This window comes from Misgurnus anguillicaudatus, chromosome 17 (assembly GCF_027580225.2).
Source record: "Misgurnus anguillicaudatus chromosome 17, ASM2758022v2, whole genome shotgun sequence".
Lineage (NCBI taxonomy): Eukaryota > Metazoa > Chordata > Actinopteri > Cypriniformes > Cobitidae > Misgurnus > Misgurnus anguillicaudatus.
Window position 1 is genome coordinate 38,954,767 of NC_073353.2, and position 20,667 is coordinate 38,975,433.

The 20,667-nt window shown below is 36.8% G+C and overlaps 1 protein-coding gene across 2 annotated transcripts; it reads left to right on the plus strand.

Moving 5' to 3' along the window:
- The first annotated feature begins 336 nt into the window (after window positions 1-336).
- Window positions 337-20,425, plus strand: cog3 (component of oligomeric golgi complex 3). 2 transcript variants are annotated; one of them, XM_073854739.1, is made up of 23 exons: window positions 337-547; window positions 1,973-2,119; window positions 2,205-2,266; window positions 2,502-2,667; window positions 2,969-3,043; window positions 3,125-3,217; window positions 3,345-3,470; window positions 3,549-3,632; window positions 3,772-3,815; window positions 3,905-4,031; window positions 5,187-5,278; window positions 5,379-5,518; window positions 5,760-5,920; window positions 6,168-6,273; window positions 7,916-8,022; window positions 8,367-8,456; window positions 13,075-13,193; window positions 13,880-13,970; window positions 14,098-14,232; window positions 16,859-16,934; window positions 17,172-17,294; window positions 17,381-17,484; window positions 19,172-20,425. In XM_073854739.1, exons 1-23 carry the CDS (start codon window positions 362-364, stop codon window positions 19,196-19,198), a joined length of 2,481 nt encoding a protein of 826 aa, XP_073710840.1. In that variant the 5' UTR covers window positions 337-361; the 3' UTR covers window positions 19,199-20,425. The 2 variants fall into 2 exon arrangements, with proteins under 2 accessions (XP_073710840.1, XP_073710841.1); XM_073854740.1 differs by having other exon boundaries at window positions 3,552-3,632.
- Window positions 20,426-20,667: the final 242 nt, after the last annotated feature.

A 20,667-nucleotide genomic window follows, 5' to 3' on the forward strand; every position in this document is an offset into this window, starting at 1 on the left:
CCTTTATATCTATGGTCCATGAAATGTCTCAGGATCTTATATAAACTTATATTAAAAAAATCTACGTACAATTTTATTTACAAGTCTAAAAATATATCAAAATAGTCGAACATACATGAGAAATTGCTTTTAAAAAAACATCAGTGTACCCCATAAAGGCATCTGCTGATGAATGATCTATAATCTAGACGAAGAATGTATACTTTAAATATAAGATTTCAAATAAATAATCAAAAAAGTTTACATTTTTGTGAACACTGTACTTCCCATCTGCGTCATTAGTGATACAGCGTAACGTCATTGGTTGTCTTCGTCTCGACTCCGCCCAACCCGGAAGCAGCGTCCGTTTTGATGACGTCGAATGTTGTTGGCCATGATGGCGTCGTCCACAGATCAGTGTCTCTCAGAGTTCACTGACAGGGAAACCCGGGAGAAACTGTCTCACTGGGACCTCCGGACCGAGCCCATGGCGCCGTTAACCGACAAACAGACCGACTCGATCCTCGAGATCCGCGCAGCCGCAGAAGAGTCTCCGGTTCCGCCTGAGGTGAGTGAAGAGAGCTGTAGCCTCCGAGCTAACAGCAGATTTACACTCACGTCATCTATATAAACACACTTGTAAATGTATAATGATGGTTTACTTTATAATGAAATGCACAATAAATCGCTTCAAGCTTCATCTGCGTACATTAATAACGTCATATGATCCATCATATCTCACAGTGTGTGAATGTATTGCATTGCCACGTATGACATCAGCTGTATGTAAATGAGCAAGTTTGACAGAACAACCACAACTTTCTGTTAACAAAATCTTTAAAAAGGAAATACGAACTTTTATAACTTTTAGACTCTTTACAGATGTTATATCTGTTAGATACAGCATGTCTTCGTGAAACCTTTTGTGAGATTTTAAGTAATGGTAACTTAACGTTACTTTAAGTAAATTGTAAATATTATGAACTTACATTTACATGTGAAATACGTCTGTTCCTATTTGTGTTATTCATATTACATTTAATAAAACATGTGTTTTATAATGCTTTTCACAGTTAAAATTTGTGAATATCAGCTTAATTGCACAAAATTTTACCTGACTGTGTTTGACCAGAATAACTGGATAGTATATTTTGTACAGTATATCATTACAATAACGTGTTAATAGACACATTTCAATATAATCTGAAAGACATTTTTATTTGATTTAACTGGCGCTGTCCTGTGAGCGGGACACCTGAGTTTACTTCAATATTTTACAGGTAAATTTTTATCTATTACAAAAAAAAACTATATATCGTTGGAAAGGTCTAAAAATTTAGTTTTCATATTTCAAAACATTTTAGCAGTAATAATAATAATGCAGTGACAGTAATTTATTAATTTGTGACAAGAGTATGCAGCAAAACGTTGACACCTAGTGGTTGTTGTTGGTAAACCCCTAAAAGTGTAAAACAAACCTCATTTTTTTGTGATAATTTTATGTATACAATATATACTTTATTGCATTATTTGTATTTATTACAATAAATGTAAACTGCTATAAAAAAAATAATAATAATATTTTCACCTCCAGACACTTCCATGTATTCAAATTGTTTTCTTTAAAACAAGACCAAGATTAGGCTTCTAGACCAAAGAGTTATTTATAACTTTACCTTTTTCACCACCCCATTCAAAAAGGGCTGGCCAGTTAAGGGGTTAAAAGAGTATTCATATTGATTAAAAATCCGTGTGCTTTCTCTGATTAAAATGAATAATAATTTGTTTTGATATTTTATATCTAATGCATTGACCTTTATGTATTTTAAATGTGCTAAAGTGTCTGGATATAAATGGGGGCCACTTTCATTCACAACCTCACAAATCCTGTTTGGAAAACTCTGTTAAACCATCAATCCATTGCAACAAACCTCCTTTCTTTCGTCTTATGACTTAAGATTTATGATATTAATGGTGTAAATATTTTTCCCAGCTGCCCATCGAGGACATCTGCAGTCTGACGTCTCGCTCCTTGCGCTCAGCTTTTACTGCGACTCTTCCAGCATCCACAGAGGAGATTCTTCTGCATGGGTTTCAGATGCTGGACCTGGAGAATGAGAGGATAGAGACGGCTCAACAGGTGCCACAGCACACATAGTTGTGTTCAGTTGTATGTGATAAATGACATTGACATGTGACTTATAACTAAATGATCTCTCTGGCAGTTTTTCTCCTGGTTTTCGAAGCTTCAGGCTCAGATGGATCAAGATGAAGCTGCTAAGTACAGGTGTGTGTCTGTGATGATTGACAGGTTTCATCTATGCACAGAATACCCAGATGACAATATAATATATTGATGTTTGCTCTGCACTATACTGTTATTTATTATATGTGAAACACGCACTGTAAAAGCATCACAAATGTGGTCCTCATGACCTCTGCACTATATCAGAGTTGTCTAAAGTCCTATAATGATCAAGCAGTTGTAAATCTGATAGTTTGAATCGTGTTTTGTCTGACAGGAAGACTCGAGATGTGTTGAATAGCTACCAGCAGCAGTGTGATGCTATTTTGACGGATGTGAACGTTGCTCTTGAACATCTGGACTCTCTTCAGAAGCAGTATCTCTTTGTGTCCACTAAAACAGGAACCCTACATGAGGCTTGTGAACAGCTGCTGAAGGAGCAGGTAGAGTATATAACACATCTCATCACATGTTTCACATCATATGTACCAAATGAAGCTTATTTATCACTACAAGATATCAAGGAGCTTCATTGGTCTTTGGTTTAAAAAAAATCTAATGACATGTCATGCATAAAATTGCAGCACATTGTATCATGATGCAGATGATGAAGCAGATGTTTGTCAACATTTTCTTTATATTTATAGTTTTTGATCTCTTAATAACATTATTAAATCCAATTAAAGTCTGTCTCTCTCTCATTCTCATCTGTTTCTCTTATCTCGGTGTTTTTGATGTTTACAGTCAGAGCTGGTGGAGTTGGCTAAGAGCATCCAAGAGAAACTTTCATATTTTAATGAACTGGAAAATATAAATACGGTAAAGTTTTGCTTCATTTTTTGCCCGGTGTGATGTCTTCGTTTAATGGTCAGATCTTAATGTTTTTTTTTCTCATTGCAGAAACTGAACTCCACGACCTTATCTGTGAACAGCGAGGGATTCATTCCAATGCTTTCCAAGTTAGATGAATGTGTTGAATATGTTTCATCACATGTAAGTTAAATGTTTCACATAATTTCAATCTCTGCCCTCCTAAAACACACACACATATGCATATATTTTTCTTCCGGTCAATTTAAAGCTCATCAGATATCCTCACAATTCCCATTGTCATTTTCAGCCCAGTTTTAAAGACTATCCGGTTTACCTGACTAAATTTAAGCAGTGCCTGTCTAAAGCTATGCACCTAATAAAGATCCACACGGTCAACACCCTACAAAATCTCACCAGTCAGCTGACAAAAAGGGTTTGTTTCACATAAATGATTATTACATTGCATGGTTTGTATAGTGTGTTTTGTTTATGTATTAAATATCACCCAAAGCAGGATCCGATGGGTGCTCCAAACGTAGACAACGCCTTCACGCTCTACTACGTGAAGTTCAGAGCCGCAGCACCTAAAGTTAAAGTACGTGATAACATAAAGTTCACACACACCCAAATCTTTCATTATTTACTCCTCGCTCATGATTTGATGATTTTTTTCCCTCAATATCAGTCTATAGATTTGAATTCTGATTCATTTGTTTCTAAATCTTTTCTTTCAGAGATTAATCGAGCAGGTGGAGCAGCGTTCTGGAAGAATTCCTGAGTGAGTTATGGAGAATCTTCTTCACATCATCACACTGCTTTCTTTCATTGATAATATTATTAGACGCGTGACTGTCTGATCTGTTTTAGGTACCAGCAGCTGTTGGATGAGATTCATCAGTGTTATCTGGACCAGCGAGAAGTTCTGCTCGGTCCCAGTATAAACTCCACCATCACAGACCTGACCACTCAGAACAACAAAGACCACTGCGCATTGGTGAGCAGCACATCGCTCTTGGCTATCTTTGCCACCGGACAGGTAGACCGTCGCTAAGCCCCAGGGTTAAAAGTCTCGCTGTGGTGGCTTCATTTGGTTTGGTTCTGCTTTAGGTTACAGTCAAGAGAAGTGACACGTTACTGGAGCTCATATGATGCCAAGAGCAAGAATACATTTACATTTATGCATTTGCTTTAATCCAAAGTGACTTACAATGCAATAAGGGTGTAGAGGTGAGCGGGGCACAGACTAACACAGGGTTAATTGTAACACGTCTACTTTATATATTTATACAGGGCCAAGCAATCTGTGCTTTTGGTCTTTTTCTCTTCCTGCAGAAGATCTCCTGTGAAAAAGTTTTGATGTGTTTTGGTTAACATATTGAACAAAGAGTGTTTTGGAGGCACAAAAGTAAACTTCTCCATCTTAGCTTTTTTAATTTCTGAGTTGTGTGTGTGTAAGTCACCAAATCCAACCTTATATTATTTTAATCACTGTCTTGTTACCTAAGACATAACAGCATTTTGAAACTCCTAGTAACTGATAGCTGGGATTGAAAAACATTTTTACACAGCGGGGTTAGTTGTCACACAGTGTTACAATGAAGCATCGGGTATACAATGATAATGAAATGAAAACAATGAAAATACTATTCATCAAAATGATAACTGCTAATACAATATCAGGAGAATTAACTAAATTATGATTTTCATGAAAAATCTATTAATATGCATTGCTGCATAACACAAGGATGTTTAGATAAAGGATCATGAATGGATGAATGTGTTGATATCTTTCTATTATAGGCAGATTTAAGTGTTCATTTGTAGCAGAGATGTGTGTGTTGATTGAACTTAAATATTTTTTGGAATGATAGAGCCAAAGCTAAAAAGCGTTAGGTTGTGTCCCGCTCTCCCCTACGTGTTCTTCACCAGAAAGGAGTTTATAGCTGCGATGTGCGCTGAATTTCTGTTGTCAGCAATTCATGTTTCTGTGGCTTTTCATATTGTAATAAACACACTGCAAGACCAGATTCATGAACATGTACCTCTCACGAACTAGTTCATTTTATTAAATCCTGTTTGAATCAGTCTGAATGTATTACTCATCTGTAAGTCAGTTGACACGTTTAGCTAACCAGTAAACTTCTAACAGGTTCGCAGTGGATGTGCCTTCATGGTTCATGTGTGTCAAGATGAGCATCAGCTTTACAACGAGTTCTTCTCCAAACCCACATCCAAACTGGAGTGAGTACTATTCAAATTCAATCTTTTTCACATATTTGTGTTGTTATAATAAACGTTTATAAATGTTACGTTGTGAATTAATGAGATTAATTTGTTCCAGTGAGCTTCTGGAGAAACTCGGTTTGTCCCTGTATGATGTTTTGAGACCTCTGATCATCCACGTGGTTCATCTGGAGACGTTGTCTGAACTCTGCAGTATCCTGAAGAACGAGATGCTGGAGGACCATGTTCAGAGCAATAGTATTAAACTTCTTTTTTATACAAAAATCATTTAGCCTTTTAATGAAAATAAACACACATTCAAGATGGTTAAGGAAGATCTGTACTGTGCTATTTTTAGTAGGGAGCTGTGGTACGACTTTTGGGCCTTGACTCTTTACTGTAGTGATTCAAATCTATGTGACATTTTAATATTTACTCATTCACTTTCATCTGCATCAGAGATATTAATCATGGCTTGTGATTGGTTGGTGTGTTTCAGTGGTCCAACTCGCAGCGTTTGATGCAGTATTGAAACAGATGCTGGAGGACGTTCAGGAGCGTCTGGTCTACAGGACGCACATCTACATACAGACAGACATCACCGGATACAACCCTGCACCGGGAGATCTGGCTTACCCTGACAAACTGGAGATGATGGAGGTAGGCAGAGTCAGAGATGTTCATTTGACTGAATGTTTAAGGAGAAAAATCAATTACGCACTGATTAGAGAATTTAAACTTGAAACTACATATACGTTTAAACAGGACTCTTATGATCTGTGATCGTATACATTGTGCCTTTAATAATAGAGGTTCAGACGATTGTGTGAAAACTTTTTTTATGTAATACATGATTGTTGAGTTTGTACGCTGAAGGTGATGACCGCAGATGTTTGTTTTGTTGTAGAAAATCGCTCAGAGCCTTAAAGAGGAACAGATGAAGTTAATATCCAACAGCTCTTTTTCTGATGTTCAGCTGGAGGACTCGGATAATAAAAAGCTGCTCAGCTCTGGTGTGTATATATAAATGTGTGTATGAGACACTATAGAGCAGGGCTGGTCAACTGGCGGCCCTACAATTATCTTTATCTGGCCCACCGGTCATCCTTGTCTGATTTATAATCAGCATGGCAGCCGATAAACCAGAAGGAGAGTCAGAAAGGGGCTGCGCGGTGTGCCAACCATCTGCGGTTACGTAATTATCGGATCCAATTTGAACTTTTTAATGTTTTAAAAAAAATAAACTTGTGCGACTACAACAGCGCATGTGACACACTGACAGGAAGTGATGTTTTTCAGTGTGTTTCAATCAAAACACTGTGTGCAAGGTGAAAATTATTAATCATTTTTTGTATATCAGTAACATTTGAATCCTTTAAATATGATTGATTACTGATAAGTAAATTATTTAGTATCAATATATTCGTCGATTAAAGGCGGAGTCCACGATGTTTGAAAAATTCGTTGGAAAAGGAGACGGGCCGACTACCAAAACACACTTATAGCCATTCAAATCAAATCAAATGCCGGGTTGCGTATGTGTTGGGCGGGTCTATCAACAGAAGGTCCAGATTCTATTGGGGTAGGGGCGTGTTTGTTTGGGTGATTTCAAATATCAACATTGGCTTTCAAACATCGTGGACTCCGCCTTTAAAGGCTCTTGCACTGGAATGAGCTTCTCTCCTATGTAGACGCGGATTTACGATTAAACTACAATTTCATTAGAACTGCCACAAGTGGGCAAACTCCAAAAGTGTTCGAATGTAGTGTATAATGGAATGACGTTTAGCCTATATGTCTTTAAAATATTAGAAAAGAGAACATGAAATGCAAGCATAGTCATTCGGAGAAGATTGGATATAATATGTTGTGAATACTTGAAATATAAAAATGTATAAAAACAGTCATAACAAAAGAACTTTAGGAGCTATGCTAAACAAAATACACGTGTAGATTTTTTACACTTGAACTTTTTTGTGCAATGTTCATAGTTGAACTATTAACATTTGACTCTTGCAATGTTTAACTGCAATTGTTTCTAAAATATGAGTTTTCAGTAATTAATTATTTTCCCGCCATTGATGAGTTATCTTGTCAATCAAAAGAAAACATTTGCATAAAAAACGAGTTTCTGAAGAAATTTTACGTTAATCTGCAATACCACACTTACCCAATTTATGAAAAAAAAAAACTGAAGCCAAAACGTTATTTACTAATTTTAAACTCTATGTATGTTTGATAATCGTTCTGAAATCTGATCTCTGAATCTGAAAAATACCCTTATTAAAAATGTATATAAGCAGAGAATAAATAAAGATGGATTAACCTTTTTTATGAAAATCACAAAAAATGCTGACGGGCAACTTTTCAAAAAATGGCTGGCGGGGAATGAGTTAAAGGCAAAATACTGGATACAAGAAATGTGCATCTTTTTTTTTTAAATGCATGTTTTTTAATAAAAACTTCATCAGTTATAACGTATAATAATATTACAGGTAAAAGTAAAAAATATATTCAAGGTAAAATAGGGGTAAAGGTTTGGCCCGCATCATATTTACATTTTTAAAATCTGGCCATCAAAGAGGAGTAGTTGAAGACCTCTGCTGTAAAGAGTTTAATTGTGTAGAGGTTTATTTGTGTGTTTGTTGTGTGTAGATCCTCGATTACAGAGCACAGTTTCACCAGCAGACCTGCATGGGATGTGGTATCCAACTGTTAGAAGAACTCTAGTGTGTCTGTCCAAACTCTACCGATGTATAGATGTGAGTATAACACCATCATCACTGTTAATAAATGACAAACAGCTATGCATTATCTATCTAAGATCCGTAAACTACAATTACCCATTAACACTAGATTAATATTTAACTACTATCACATATATTCAGTACTCAGCATCTTTTATATTAATCTTGGTTCTTGTTGTTTATTTGAATTTGTCAACAATTTCACTAAATGGAAGTGAGTGGCCAAGATATTGTACTGAACTTTGCGTTTGTCGTTTGATAAATAAGAGAAACCAGTGATAGATGAATACATGAGGGTGAAGTGTGTGATAGATGAATACATGAGGGTGAAGTTTGTCTTTCTGATGTGTGTCCTGTAGAGGGCGGTGTTTCAGGGTTTGTCACAAGAAGCTCTGTCAGCCTGCATCCAATCCCTCATCAAAGCTTCTGATGTCATCCAGAAAAACAAGGTAAAGTCAGGTTTACATTACATACACATCACACAAAGAATAAAAACTATATAAATAAACAAATGAAAGAATTATTATGAAATTAAGAGATGCAAAACCCTCTATGTGCATCTGACATGATTTCTTGTAAATGACCTTTTTTTTATCAGGGTCTTATGTTGAAGTTTAGTCATTTCACTTTAATCAGGGTTCCCACAGGTCCTTGAAATCCTTAAAAGTCTGTAAATCTGGGGGGAAAAATTCAAGGCCCTTGGACGTTTTTGAAAATATACATACATAGATACCAGGGGCCGGATTCACAAAACATTCTTAAGAAGAAAAATCTTCTTAACTCCCATTTTTATCTTAAATTCAAGCTTAAGAAAAAAATTAAGAATATTTTGTATTCTCAAAAAAGCTTCTTAAGAAAGTTCTTCTTTTTTTCCTTAAGTATGTTCTTAAGAAAAAACCTAAGAAGAATTCAAATAACATCTTAAAGTTAGGACAACCTTACAGTAGTCTTAAATCTAAAATGTAAGATGTTTTATAAGTTAATGTGATTGTTTTAAATGTGACATGTTGTATTTTGTAGTCTGACATGGCAATTTAATCAATTTACTTCACATAGACTACTTTAAAGAGGAATTCCACACTCATATAATGAAGTTTAATGGCTAACTCAGTAATATGTCATGCAACACAAATAAGTATTAGTGATAATATTAGCAAACATTTAACTTCCTCAGTAATAGCCTACATTCATTGTGAAATTACTTAACAGCTAAAAGTCGCTCTAAGCGGGAGGCCAACCGGTAATCGCTTTGTCATGTGAGTCGAGGGATCTGAAACCGGGCTCGCTGCACCCTCCGCGTCCGTCTCTTGACGCGTGAGCGCGGGTCGCGGGAGACGAAGCCGTGAGCACGGAGAGTGAGGCACGCACGCCCAGGGCGCTCGACCCGCATGATGGACCGATTGCGACGTTAGGAAATGATATTTACTCACCGCACCGCCTTAATACTAGCTGGCCTCTGTTACAACACCGAATAACATCATCTATAGTCTTAATGTATCACTCGTTTGTATCGCGTTAACAGTGTTGGGGCTAGTTACTCAAAAAAGTAATATATTACTTATTACATATTACTCTCAAAAATAGTAATGCCTTACTTTACTTTATTACTCCCTGGAGCAAGTAACTATTTATATTACTAGTTATATTACTAGTTACATTTTTTTTTCTGGACAAGAATGTTTATTTGGGCAAGCCACGGCCAAGAAAACATCCAAACACAAAACTCCCAAATCAATAAAAAGTTACAATTTTATTAGATTAAATTTGACAACAATTTACTCATTCAAAATACAGGGATGACAACAGGTTGCAATTCATTTTAGATGGACACCTTTAAATGGACAGCTGATGAAAGAATGACGGTTCACAATAAATTATTTCCTGATTAAGACTTCCAAGAGTTCTGTATTCTTAGCAGGGGGATACCATGATGTTAGTGCACATTATTTACCCACCCACTATACACAGCAATGCACAGCAAATTCGTCCAACACCCAAACATATAAATCAATTTAACACCGCAAAGTAATAAATACACAATCAATTCAATAAATATCATTAATATCACTCAAGCTAAAGACACAGCCTTCGTCAATTACGGTAAAATTGTTAAACAAAATTGATGGGATAAACAACCTGCACGCAACCCCTGTTTACATACAAACAAACAATGAAATGAGCGCCGGAGGACCGTGGCATAACCTTACATTCATCAAGGTCTCCACGGCAAGAAAACCCACCGTAAATACACCACATTTTAATACAACATAAAAATTACTGCTGGCTTCCTTACCCGCTACCGGACGTGGGGCACAGCATTCGGAGAAACATTAAACAGTGTGCACTTCACCGTCAAGTTATTTTCCTTCCGTTGAACATAATAAAATAATGACTGAATCTCCACGCGTCGAAAGTAGCTTTCTGTTGCTGTGAACCTTCCTCTGAAAAAAAGCTTGCCGTTGTTGACGCTTCCATTTTCCCGATCTGTCTTTGAGTGTGCCGCTCTGCTGCTGGCTGCCGGGTGTCGACCAATCGGTGATGGTAAATGATACCTCGTGCCAAACTTAGACCAATCACTGTTCCATTCACGCCCTCCTCCCCTTCCCTTTTGTTCTCTGTGTTGTGTGCCTTGTGTGATGAAGGTGCTACTGGCGAATGTAACGCAAGTAACTAGCTCGGGAAAACTGTAATAATATTACCATTTTCAGACGAGTAGTGCGTTACACTACTAGTTACTGAAAAAAGTAATATTATTACAGTAACGCGTTACTTTGTAACGCGTTACACCCAACACTGCGCGTTAATGATCGCAAGGTAACGTTAGTCAAAAGATTAATAAGTTTATTACATCATTAGCAGGGTATCATTCATTCCAAAGCTTGTCATTTTATTCTTAAGACTCAAAGTTAAGATATTCTTAAGACAAAATGTGAGAACTTCTTAAGAAATGTTTGAGAATTGCACTTAGGAACATTCTTACGAACTTCTTATAATTTATCTTAAGAACTTTCTTATTTTTTGTCTTAAGAACGTTTTCGTGGTCATTAAAGGTGCTGGAATCTATTTTATGCAAGAAGTTTTCTGAAAAAAAAAATCCATATTGTTCCCTGTGTAGTGTAGGATAATTAATATCATACAAATTCTAGACTTTTTAAGCACACGTGCTAAACTGTTCCCTTTAAATGTTTATATCTTCTGTTAGCGAATGTTGATTCACACCAAAATGCTTTTTTGCATAGTTGTGTTTGACACATGACAACGTCTCGGGTTATGTATGTAACTGTTGGTCCCTGAGAAGGGAACGAGACGCTGCGTCTCTCTTGCCATACTTCCTGTGTCCCTGTAACGCCGTCTTTGGCAATATTTCAGATAGCGATATACTTCCTGACTCTCGCGTCACCCTGTCTTTGTCATTAAGCCTCACCATTGGTTGAATTTGATTTACACATTGGGACGCACTTACCCCTGGAGGTGTCCCCAAAGTGTCACTGCAGTGACGCAGCGCGAGTTCCCTCAAAAGGAAATTGTAACAATGTATCTTAAAAGGTAACACGATGTAACCTTGCTTGAAATGTGTCCCCACATTGAGTCCTTGAATTTGAGGGTATTGGACCTGGAAAGTCCTTGAAAGGTTCTTGAATTTGAAGTTAACTGAAGTGTGGGAACCCTGTATAATGTTAATAAAAAGGCTGTTAGTTAGTATTTGAAATGCCTAAACAAACTACACTAGACAAACTAGACAAACACATGGCTCTATGAAAACTACATTTTATAAGTCCTCCTTTACATCTGTAAAAACACACTTGTCTTGGGTTAAAAAGCCTTCATTTAACTTCCCCTGTATTGAACCTTAACATAATTATCCCTCATGTTTATACCTTCCTCTGTAATATACCCTGTTATCTGTTTATATATCCTCCCTGTATTGCCAAATAATGCAAAATCATTCATAAATCATGAACTTTTCTTTAAAATATATTTGCATTTAGCAAAGAAAATGCTAGGTTTGTAAAGTATTACACCCTAGTACAGTTTAAAGTCATAAAAAACACAGGCATTATGCTTTTAAATCATGCTTCCTTACATTTCTTTGACCACTGAATCAACATCACCAGTTTTGCTGCAGTTGCTCTTCTTATTTTTAGGCGTCTGTGTGTAAGGACCGATTCACACCAGCTGCGTGGCATGAGCGTCTCAGCTGCGTGGCGTGTCCGTTTTTATTTAGGCTCCCATGTTAGCAGGTTTGACCGTGCACAACGCCTGCATGACACGCATGTCTCAGGCGCGGTTTGAGCCGCGTATTTTTCACGCCACACACAAGCGTCTTGGAAGCGTTTCCAGGCAAAATATATGTCACCTATAGCAACAGCAGCGCGTCAGCGCCGCGTCAGGCACGCTTCTTGTATGTACAGACACAGAAAACCCGACGCAGCCGCCACGCAACTGACACGCAACAGATATGCCACGGTGTGAATCGGCCCTAAGTCCTGACTAGCCATGACATTTTAAAGGAACCAATTCTAAACTAGAACCCACTACTTTCACCACGCGGTTTAAGGCAGAAATTGATTCATGGCTGTTTTATACACTGTACGCAGCACAACCGGCATGCGGCTGCCACTTTTCTCGGCATCTGCCGCGTGAAGCCATGCCCGCGGAAACTGTGAAACTATCTCATATTTAAACTCGACACACGCGACTGCCTTGTCCTGCCTGAAAGGGTTTTTAAAATATGTATTTAATATTTGCTAATAAATCATCTTTGTTGGCTGTATGTTTGACACCCTTGGTTTAAACCCTAGCATTAACATTCATTTACATTTATTTATAACATATATGCATAAGTACAGATTGTGTTCTCTTCTGGTACCTTGTGTCCAATGTAACTATGTTTTATGATATTTTCCAAACATTTCATAAAAAAATCAGTTTTAAACACAATCTAAAAGTTTTAGTGTGAGGTCAGATCAGGATATTGCCTACAGATGTCAGTATAATCTCTGTATCATCTTCAGGAGAAGATAATCTATTGAAAAATGTTAAACAGACGTTTGTGTTCCTCCACAGACTCACATTGACGGGCAGCTCTTTCTTATCAAACATCTGCTTATCATGCGAGAACAGATTGCGCCTTTCCACGCAGACTTTGCCATCAAAGAGATTTCTCTGGATTTAAAGAAGACCCGAGATGCGTGAGATCGACACTTTACTGTTTAACTGCTGTGTGGGTGATCATTTTTGAAGCATACAAATATGATCAAGGAAATAAAAAAGATATTTATTGGAAATCGCCTCTGAAGCAGAACTGTAACGTTAATATGTTTCCATTACCCTTTAAATCGCACAAATTGAAAATGCGCCCAATGGAAAAACACCAGTTTCAGACAAACTTCCATATATCGCAAAAAAGTTTTTATGCTTGGGTGAGGGTTTTTTTGCATAAGGAATATATTGCAAAACTGCAATTGAAACAGATTCTTTAAATATGGTGCGGTATGTTTGATTGAAGAACAAGACAGAAGAGCGGCGTCGCAAATAACAACAAATGCACGATGACATCAAAATACCATGAGAGTGATTCAGAGTCGACTCCTCTGTATGCTTTCGAGTCGCTCTTGCTGTATTTTGAAGTCATCTGTATGCATGTTTTTTTGGTATAACTTTTTATTTTTGGAGTAACATTTTTTTTGCATAACATCGGGTCATTTCGCAATAGTTTTTTGTCGAAATGTATAAAATAACGCTAAAGTTTTGCGCAAATCTTTAACGGAAACACAGCTACTGATATAATCCTTTGTTTGGTGATTGTTTGTGTAATATTACTGATGTAACACCAGATGGCAGAATAACATTTTCCTTTTGCTTTATTCCCAGATGCTGCTTTTAAGATTTTCAACCCCAGGACTGTGCCCAATTTCTTCCGGCTCAACAGCCATAACGCCATCCTTGAGTTTTTACTAGAGGTCATTTGAGCTTTATTTATTTATTCGATTGAGTTGATCTTCTCTTCAAAGATTCTCACACTTGATTCATAATAAATGATTCATTACTCGGTTAATGATTCATTATGTGCTAATGCTCTCACCTCAGGGAACGCCAGAGATAAAAGAGCATTACATCGACTCAAAGAAGGATGTAGATCGACACCTGAAGTCCGGCTGCGAGCAGTTCATCCAGCAGCAGACGCACATGTTTGTTGGCAACCTGGAAGAGTTTCTTACCAAGGTGAAACCACATTATGAGTTAAACACGTTTACTTTAAAGCTGGTGAGGATAGATTTGCTTCTGTTTGCTCAGCTTGGTAGCTCTGTATCAAGGATTCAAAGCTATTTGACATCAAAAACATCAGAAACATTCAGAGATTGCATTAATGTTCACAATTAAATAATTGAAATGGTTTTGATATATGTATTTTATTTGACAGACATCTTTAAATCTAATGTCATTGAGAGGTTTAGGGAATAGAAATATCCTTAGTCTGATATAAAATCAATGGAAGTCACTATAATGACCTCACTAATATAGTGAAACCTGTGTGTATGTGACAAGTAAACCCTGTCAGGTATCATATACACACACTATAATTTAAAACAAGCTTGTTAATGTGTAAGCTACGTATTATTTATGAGATTCATCACAATTGAAGTGTAATATATTTTCTTTAGCATTATTATTAGGGCTGTCAATCCATTCAAATATTTAATCTAGAATAATCGCATGATTGTCATGAATTAACTCATGATTAATCGCAACTTAATCGCACATTTTTATCTTTAACACAGTTTTTAATACTCTAATAAACATGGGCATGAACAAATATGGATGCCTTTTGCAAATGTATGTTTATTAGTGAAAGTTTCAGCAAAAATAATAATAAAAAATCCGGTTAAAGATTTTTTTTTAAGGTTAAAAACAAAACCGCTGCATTCATACATTAAAATCACTGTAAGACTAATAGATTTGGCACAAACACAGTCAAAAACAATATTTGTATATATTCAACTTTTTTCTTTCTTTTATTGTTTGATTAACATTGAGACAGACAGCTTTAAGATCTACTGTAATGCAAGGATCTAATATAATCTTACACATCAGATATTTTTCTCAACAGTTAACCAAACATTCACTTAAGACGTAACATTATTATATCTGTGGGAATTTCTCTGAAAAAATATATTTTAAAACTGTAATCCTGTTTGTGTGCGCACACATATCTTGGTTTCATATCTGTGTGCATGCTTCAGATGTGTCAGTTACTGCGAGAAAGATTGTTTTCTAGTCTTATCGCTCTTAATAACTCTTTAAATATCAATCAGGTCCCAAACTTTATCTATCTTAATAATTATTTTAAAATCAAGCAAGTCCTGCACTTTATTTTCTAATTCCTGCATGTTTTAAAACCAAAATGTCAGACGTGCATGTGGATGGAAAACATCTTTTGTATTAGTTTAGCATTTAGGACGGTACACCTCTCAGAAAACGTATAAATAAAGATCGTTTTAGATGTTTGTTTTGTATTATTTATTTATATAGCACAATTTAATACAACTCATGTTTCCCAAAGTACTTCACATTCACAAACTAAAAAATTCAAGACAATAACAATAATTTATACTACGGCTCCGTTGAATGCTTGAATCTAAATGGCTGATGAACGTTCTGAGGTGTGCAATTATTTTCTGGGAAACGCACGGCGAACGTAGTTCCAGGCAGCTCTCTTGACCTCCTTACAGTTCCATATCACTTTACATAGTTAACTGTAATAACAGACTAACAAAAACAACATGACAGACGATTTTCGGAGGCAATAACAGCGCTGTTTAAGGATGCACAGAGGTAGCCACATTCACGCGATCGCTCTTTCTCGCTCGCTCGCTCTCTCTTTCTTTCTCTCTCTCTCTGTCGCTCTCTTTCTAATAACTTCATTAATTACGGCATTAGAATGCTATCACTGACTCAAGTCTCTATTGCCAGCTTAAAAATGATGCTTTGGTGCAAGCAAAAGAGATGTTGGATGTGACGCAGAAGAAATAGTCCTACTCACAATAGCGATTTAAGTGCAAAAACCGGACGAATCCCTTTAAATATGCCATGTGATAGATGTCTTGAGGTGTTGTAACCATAGAATAAGCAGAATAATTGACTCCTGGCCGTTGAATTATTGAAAAATAATGCACACCCGAGGTCGCATTATTTTTCGAATAATTCAATTGCCAGTCGTCAATTATTCCTTGCATAAACACCCACATCACATAAAACACAACATTAACCCATTTAAAAAATCTCCCCAATTGTATGTAAAAGATGTAGCGTTTGATGACTATTTACTGTCTAATGTTGCATTTACACCAGCCGCGGTAGAGGCGGGCGGCATAGTTTGACGCTTGAACATTTGAGTTTACTCGCTTCATTCGCGCGTGAAATTCTAGTTATTCAGGATATTCACGTGGAAATCCGCGTCATTGGAGGGGCTTCTGCGACTCTGCTGAGACTCCGCTCACTTCCTGTAATCACGTCACTATTACAGCAAGGTCCCAGTTGGTTAATGCGGCCGAAGTTCTGGATTTTTCAACTCGCGCGTTTCCCACGGCAACGCTCAATTCACGCCATTCGCGTCGCGCCTAACGCACGTACCGGCCCGCAGGATGCCTACTGCATCTCAATTTTTCCAACAACGTGCTAGGCCTAGGGTCAAACAGAAATTGCGCATTAATCGCACGTTAATAAAATTACTGTTGTTAAAATAAATTTACCTCATTAATTTTGACAGCCCTAATTATTATATTAATATTTTGGATAAAAGCTGTATCCATGCTCAAGGTTTTACTACAGTATATCTCTCTGGTTAAAGGTGGAAGCTCTGAGGACGATGGCCGTTCAAGGTGGACCAACATACAATCTCTCCCAGCAGCCGTGGGCTCAGCCCGGTGAGTCCTAAACTAAATCTTTCATTAACTATTAATAATGTTATAATGAACTGGAATGAGCTGTTTAATTGTATTAAAATGATCTGCTGTGAAAAGACTTTGACTCCTTCAGATGTACAGTAGTCGTGTGTTCAGATAATATGCTCGCTCGGTTTTATTTTGTGAAGCAGCAAATTCATTTCCACCTCATGTAGTTTTAATATTTCTACGCTTATTAATAGCTGTTTTTTCTTTTAGCCAAAATTAATGACATTGTGATGGCTACGTATCGGATATTGAAGAACAAGCTACCCATCACGTTACAAAGCATGTCTTTATATCTGGCCAATAAAGACACAGAGTTTATCCTGTTTAAACCGGTCAGGGTGAGTAATCGAATCTTTTTGTGTAATTTCTGTTAGTTTGTAATCATTATTTCGACTCGATCTCATCTATTGCGTCATGTTTCAGGAACAACATCCAGCAGGTGTTTCAGCGACTGCATGCATTACTGCAAGAGGAGTACAGCGGTGAAGACCTGCAGATCATCGCATGCCCGTCAATGGAACAGGTGCACACCAGTATTCACTCTTTGTAGTTATAATATACACTCCTTTGGTAACTTTTGCTTTTTGGGTTTACTGACACAACTTAAAAATGTTATATATGAAGCAAATTCATATAGTCCAAGACTGAACAGAAGGTCAAAAATCTAGTTTTTGACACGTGACCTGAGGTAATAGCATTTTATACTAGGTGTCTAATTCAGACAGTTCTGCGTATTGCAATATGATAAGGTATCAATCATCTCCGCCAGCGATGCAATATTTGCAGATACATCAAACTTGCAAATTCCTTTGATGCAATTGTGATTATTCATCGATTCTGCCCTACAAAGGCTAAGTGCAGTAACTACGCAAACACAGAAATCGAGAAAAATGCCCTTAAAGTTTTTTACACCAGCCAGCCAAACATGTTACTGCAATTTTGTTTTATTTAATTAAACCAGGAGACTTTGTCACAAGACACAACAGACAACAAAAAAGCCCATTTTAACCATAACTTTTTGTAAAGGAATTTGGTTAGAGTTAAGATCGATCATCAAAACATGTTTTTATAAATTGGGTTTATAAATTGTATAAATCCAGTGGATAATAGTGGAATTACATATTACAGTAAAAACTCATCAGGAAAGCGAATGTTTTCTCTTAATTGAAAGATAACTCGTCAGTGGTGGGGAAAGTGTTAATAACTCATGAATGCAACCAAAGTATATAACATTTAATTGAATTAAACTCTTTAAAAAAGGCACAATCTCTGTTCCAATTGGGACATTTACAACAACAAACTAAGAAAAAAATATACTTTGTTATAAAGAAAAATAAATAATAAGGGAAAAATGTCACATAAAATCAAGCTTATGATGACAACAGTCAAAGTCTTTAGTGTTTCAGCTGCTGCTAGGAAAGGTTTTTTCAAATACTAAATATTTCCAAACCCACGATGTCTGACGAACGTCTTCTGCCACTTTCGCTGTGTTTTCACTGCTACAACCGCTTTGTTGCTGCATTGCATTCACTTGCTGACACTAGCACACCAAAATCAATGAAAATGCGCGCTTTGGCGGAAATGTGTAAATGGACGTCATGTCAAGGAATGAGGATCAAAATAACGTTACCTCATAAGTGTCATCGATGCATCGTATCATTAGAAATTTGATATATCGATCGATGCCTTGATTAATGTATTGTTACACTCCTAATATATAAAGTAGCTTATATAATAGTTGTATAACATCATAGCTCTTAGGGGGCGTGTACACCAAAATGTTTTCAATCGTTTCCAATGGAAGTGCCACGCTTTTCAAAAAATGCCAGCAGATGGCAGGTTTTGTCTGCGCTGAGCACCGTCCCGTGCCGTTTTTTCACGCTGAGCGCCCGAAGTTACGAAATTTTCAACTTTGGGTGAAACGCTCACCTCGTCAATGCCACTTTTCACTCGGGTGTTCAATCACAGTGGAGGAAGGGCGGGGCAAATATCACGACCAACTGGTGCATCGTTCAGCGACTGATAAACAAATCAGAAACAACCAAAGCGTTTAGCTGAAAAAACGCTTGCAAGCGCTTACAGTCGGCGTCTGCCTGGTGTTTCAGCCGTGTTTAACTTTGTTGTTGCTCCCCACTCTTACTGTTAAAATGCTGTGTTGACCAATCAGGATCCACCGTTTGATTATTAAACTCCTTTCTCCTTCCATCCAGATAAATTTGCTGTTGTCGGTGAAGTAGCCCTGGACGGTAAAGTTTTTCTGTCGTCAGATCACCACGAGGGAGACAAGCTCTTCGTAATGGCCTCATACTTAACTTTCCAGAAGGTTCTGGAGACAAACAAGTCCTTGACTTTGTCACCAAAGACAATGTGCTGATCGTTCAAGCCCGAACTGTTTAAACATGGCTGATGGGTATTTGGGATTGATACTAAATGAACCTGTAATGATTTAAATTCAATAAGGGCATGAGAGATCTCAGCTGATGGTGTAGATTCAAACCCAGCACATGCTGATGTTTCTCTGTACATTCACTATTATGAGTCGAATGGGCAGAAACAGACATTATCTGCTGGGTGGGGCTGTGTATTCAGACTTTAATCCCATACAAACAGGCTTGTTAAGAATAAATCTTTAAAGGTAAAGGAAAGATGGGCAGGATATATTTATTATCGTTTAAAGGAATAATTCAAAAGGTCATTATTTATTCTCTGTGTCGTTCTAAACCTGACAGTTTTAAGTGACTACATCTTGTATCCTAGCTTAACTACATCTCAAATCTTTTGAGGTCGTATTATAGCTTTGTGTGTGGAACCGAGTTGACTTAAAGCCATGATTTACTAATAATCTTCCTAAGTAGAAAAATACACATTTGCATCTGGGTTTGTTTAAAAATAAGGTCATTGCTACAGGCTTAACATTATTTCAACAGAGGAAGATTATTAGTGTATAAAGAGACCAACCATTTATCATCAGCTCCTCACATGAAGACTGCTGGGTTACTGATACTTTTGTTTGTCTTTTTGGATCCTAACATGTGGTGATGATGAACAGTTTTTATATGAAATACAATAACATCATGTATGGGTTTAGAACGACATGAGTATCAATAAATAATGACAGGCCAAACTTTTCTCATGTATGCACTACAAACATCAGGCAAATGAGTTTCTTCACTTTCCTCTTGATTCTGGTACTTTCGGTTGAATATATTGGGAGTCTAGCTGTTAATAGTTTGGCTTTCTCAGGAGAACACCTTCATCACTAGATCTTCATCAAATTCGGAAGATGATTGGTAAAGATGTTGTCATTGTGTAGGGGTGTTTGATCTGAATAACAAGTTTGTTTCATATATAATTTACTTACTGTTTGGCATGAATGACCCTTTTCTATTTTGTACTAGAGTGAATGTTGTAACTTTATGTAAATATTTTGCTGAACTGAACTAAAGTAAAAAGCTTTTATTACATTTTGTCTCATGTGTTATATTGTTGTTGTAAAGCATTTATAATACACACACACACACACACACACAGACTTATGTGGTTTATGTGGATATGGCATATAGGTAATGCTTTTCAAGCTAAATATTGCTTGGGAAAAAAATTGAGTCAAGAAAACTACTTCTGAAATTAAATTTAACCAACAAACTAAGTTGAGTTGAATGTTCTTAGAAAATTGTGTTAAAACAAGTAGAATTCTCATAAAAAT

Bases quoted from the DNA above. Each gene is read 5' to 3' on its own strand.
- cog3 (XM_073854739.1), top strand. From the start codon at position 362: ATGTTGTTGGCCATGATGGCGTCGTCCACAGATCAGTGTCTCTCAGAG. The intron at 2,668-2,968 runs GTAGAGTATATA...TGATGTTTACAG, and splicing joins AACAGCTGCTGAAGGAGCAG to TCAGAGCTGGTGGAGTTGGC. The intron at 13,971-14,097 runs GTCATTTGAGCT...CTCTCACCTCAG, and splicing joins TCCTTGAGTTTTTACTAGAG to GGAACGCCAGAGATAAAAGA.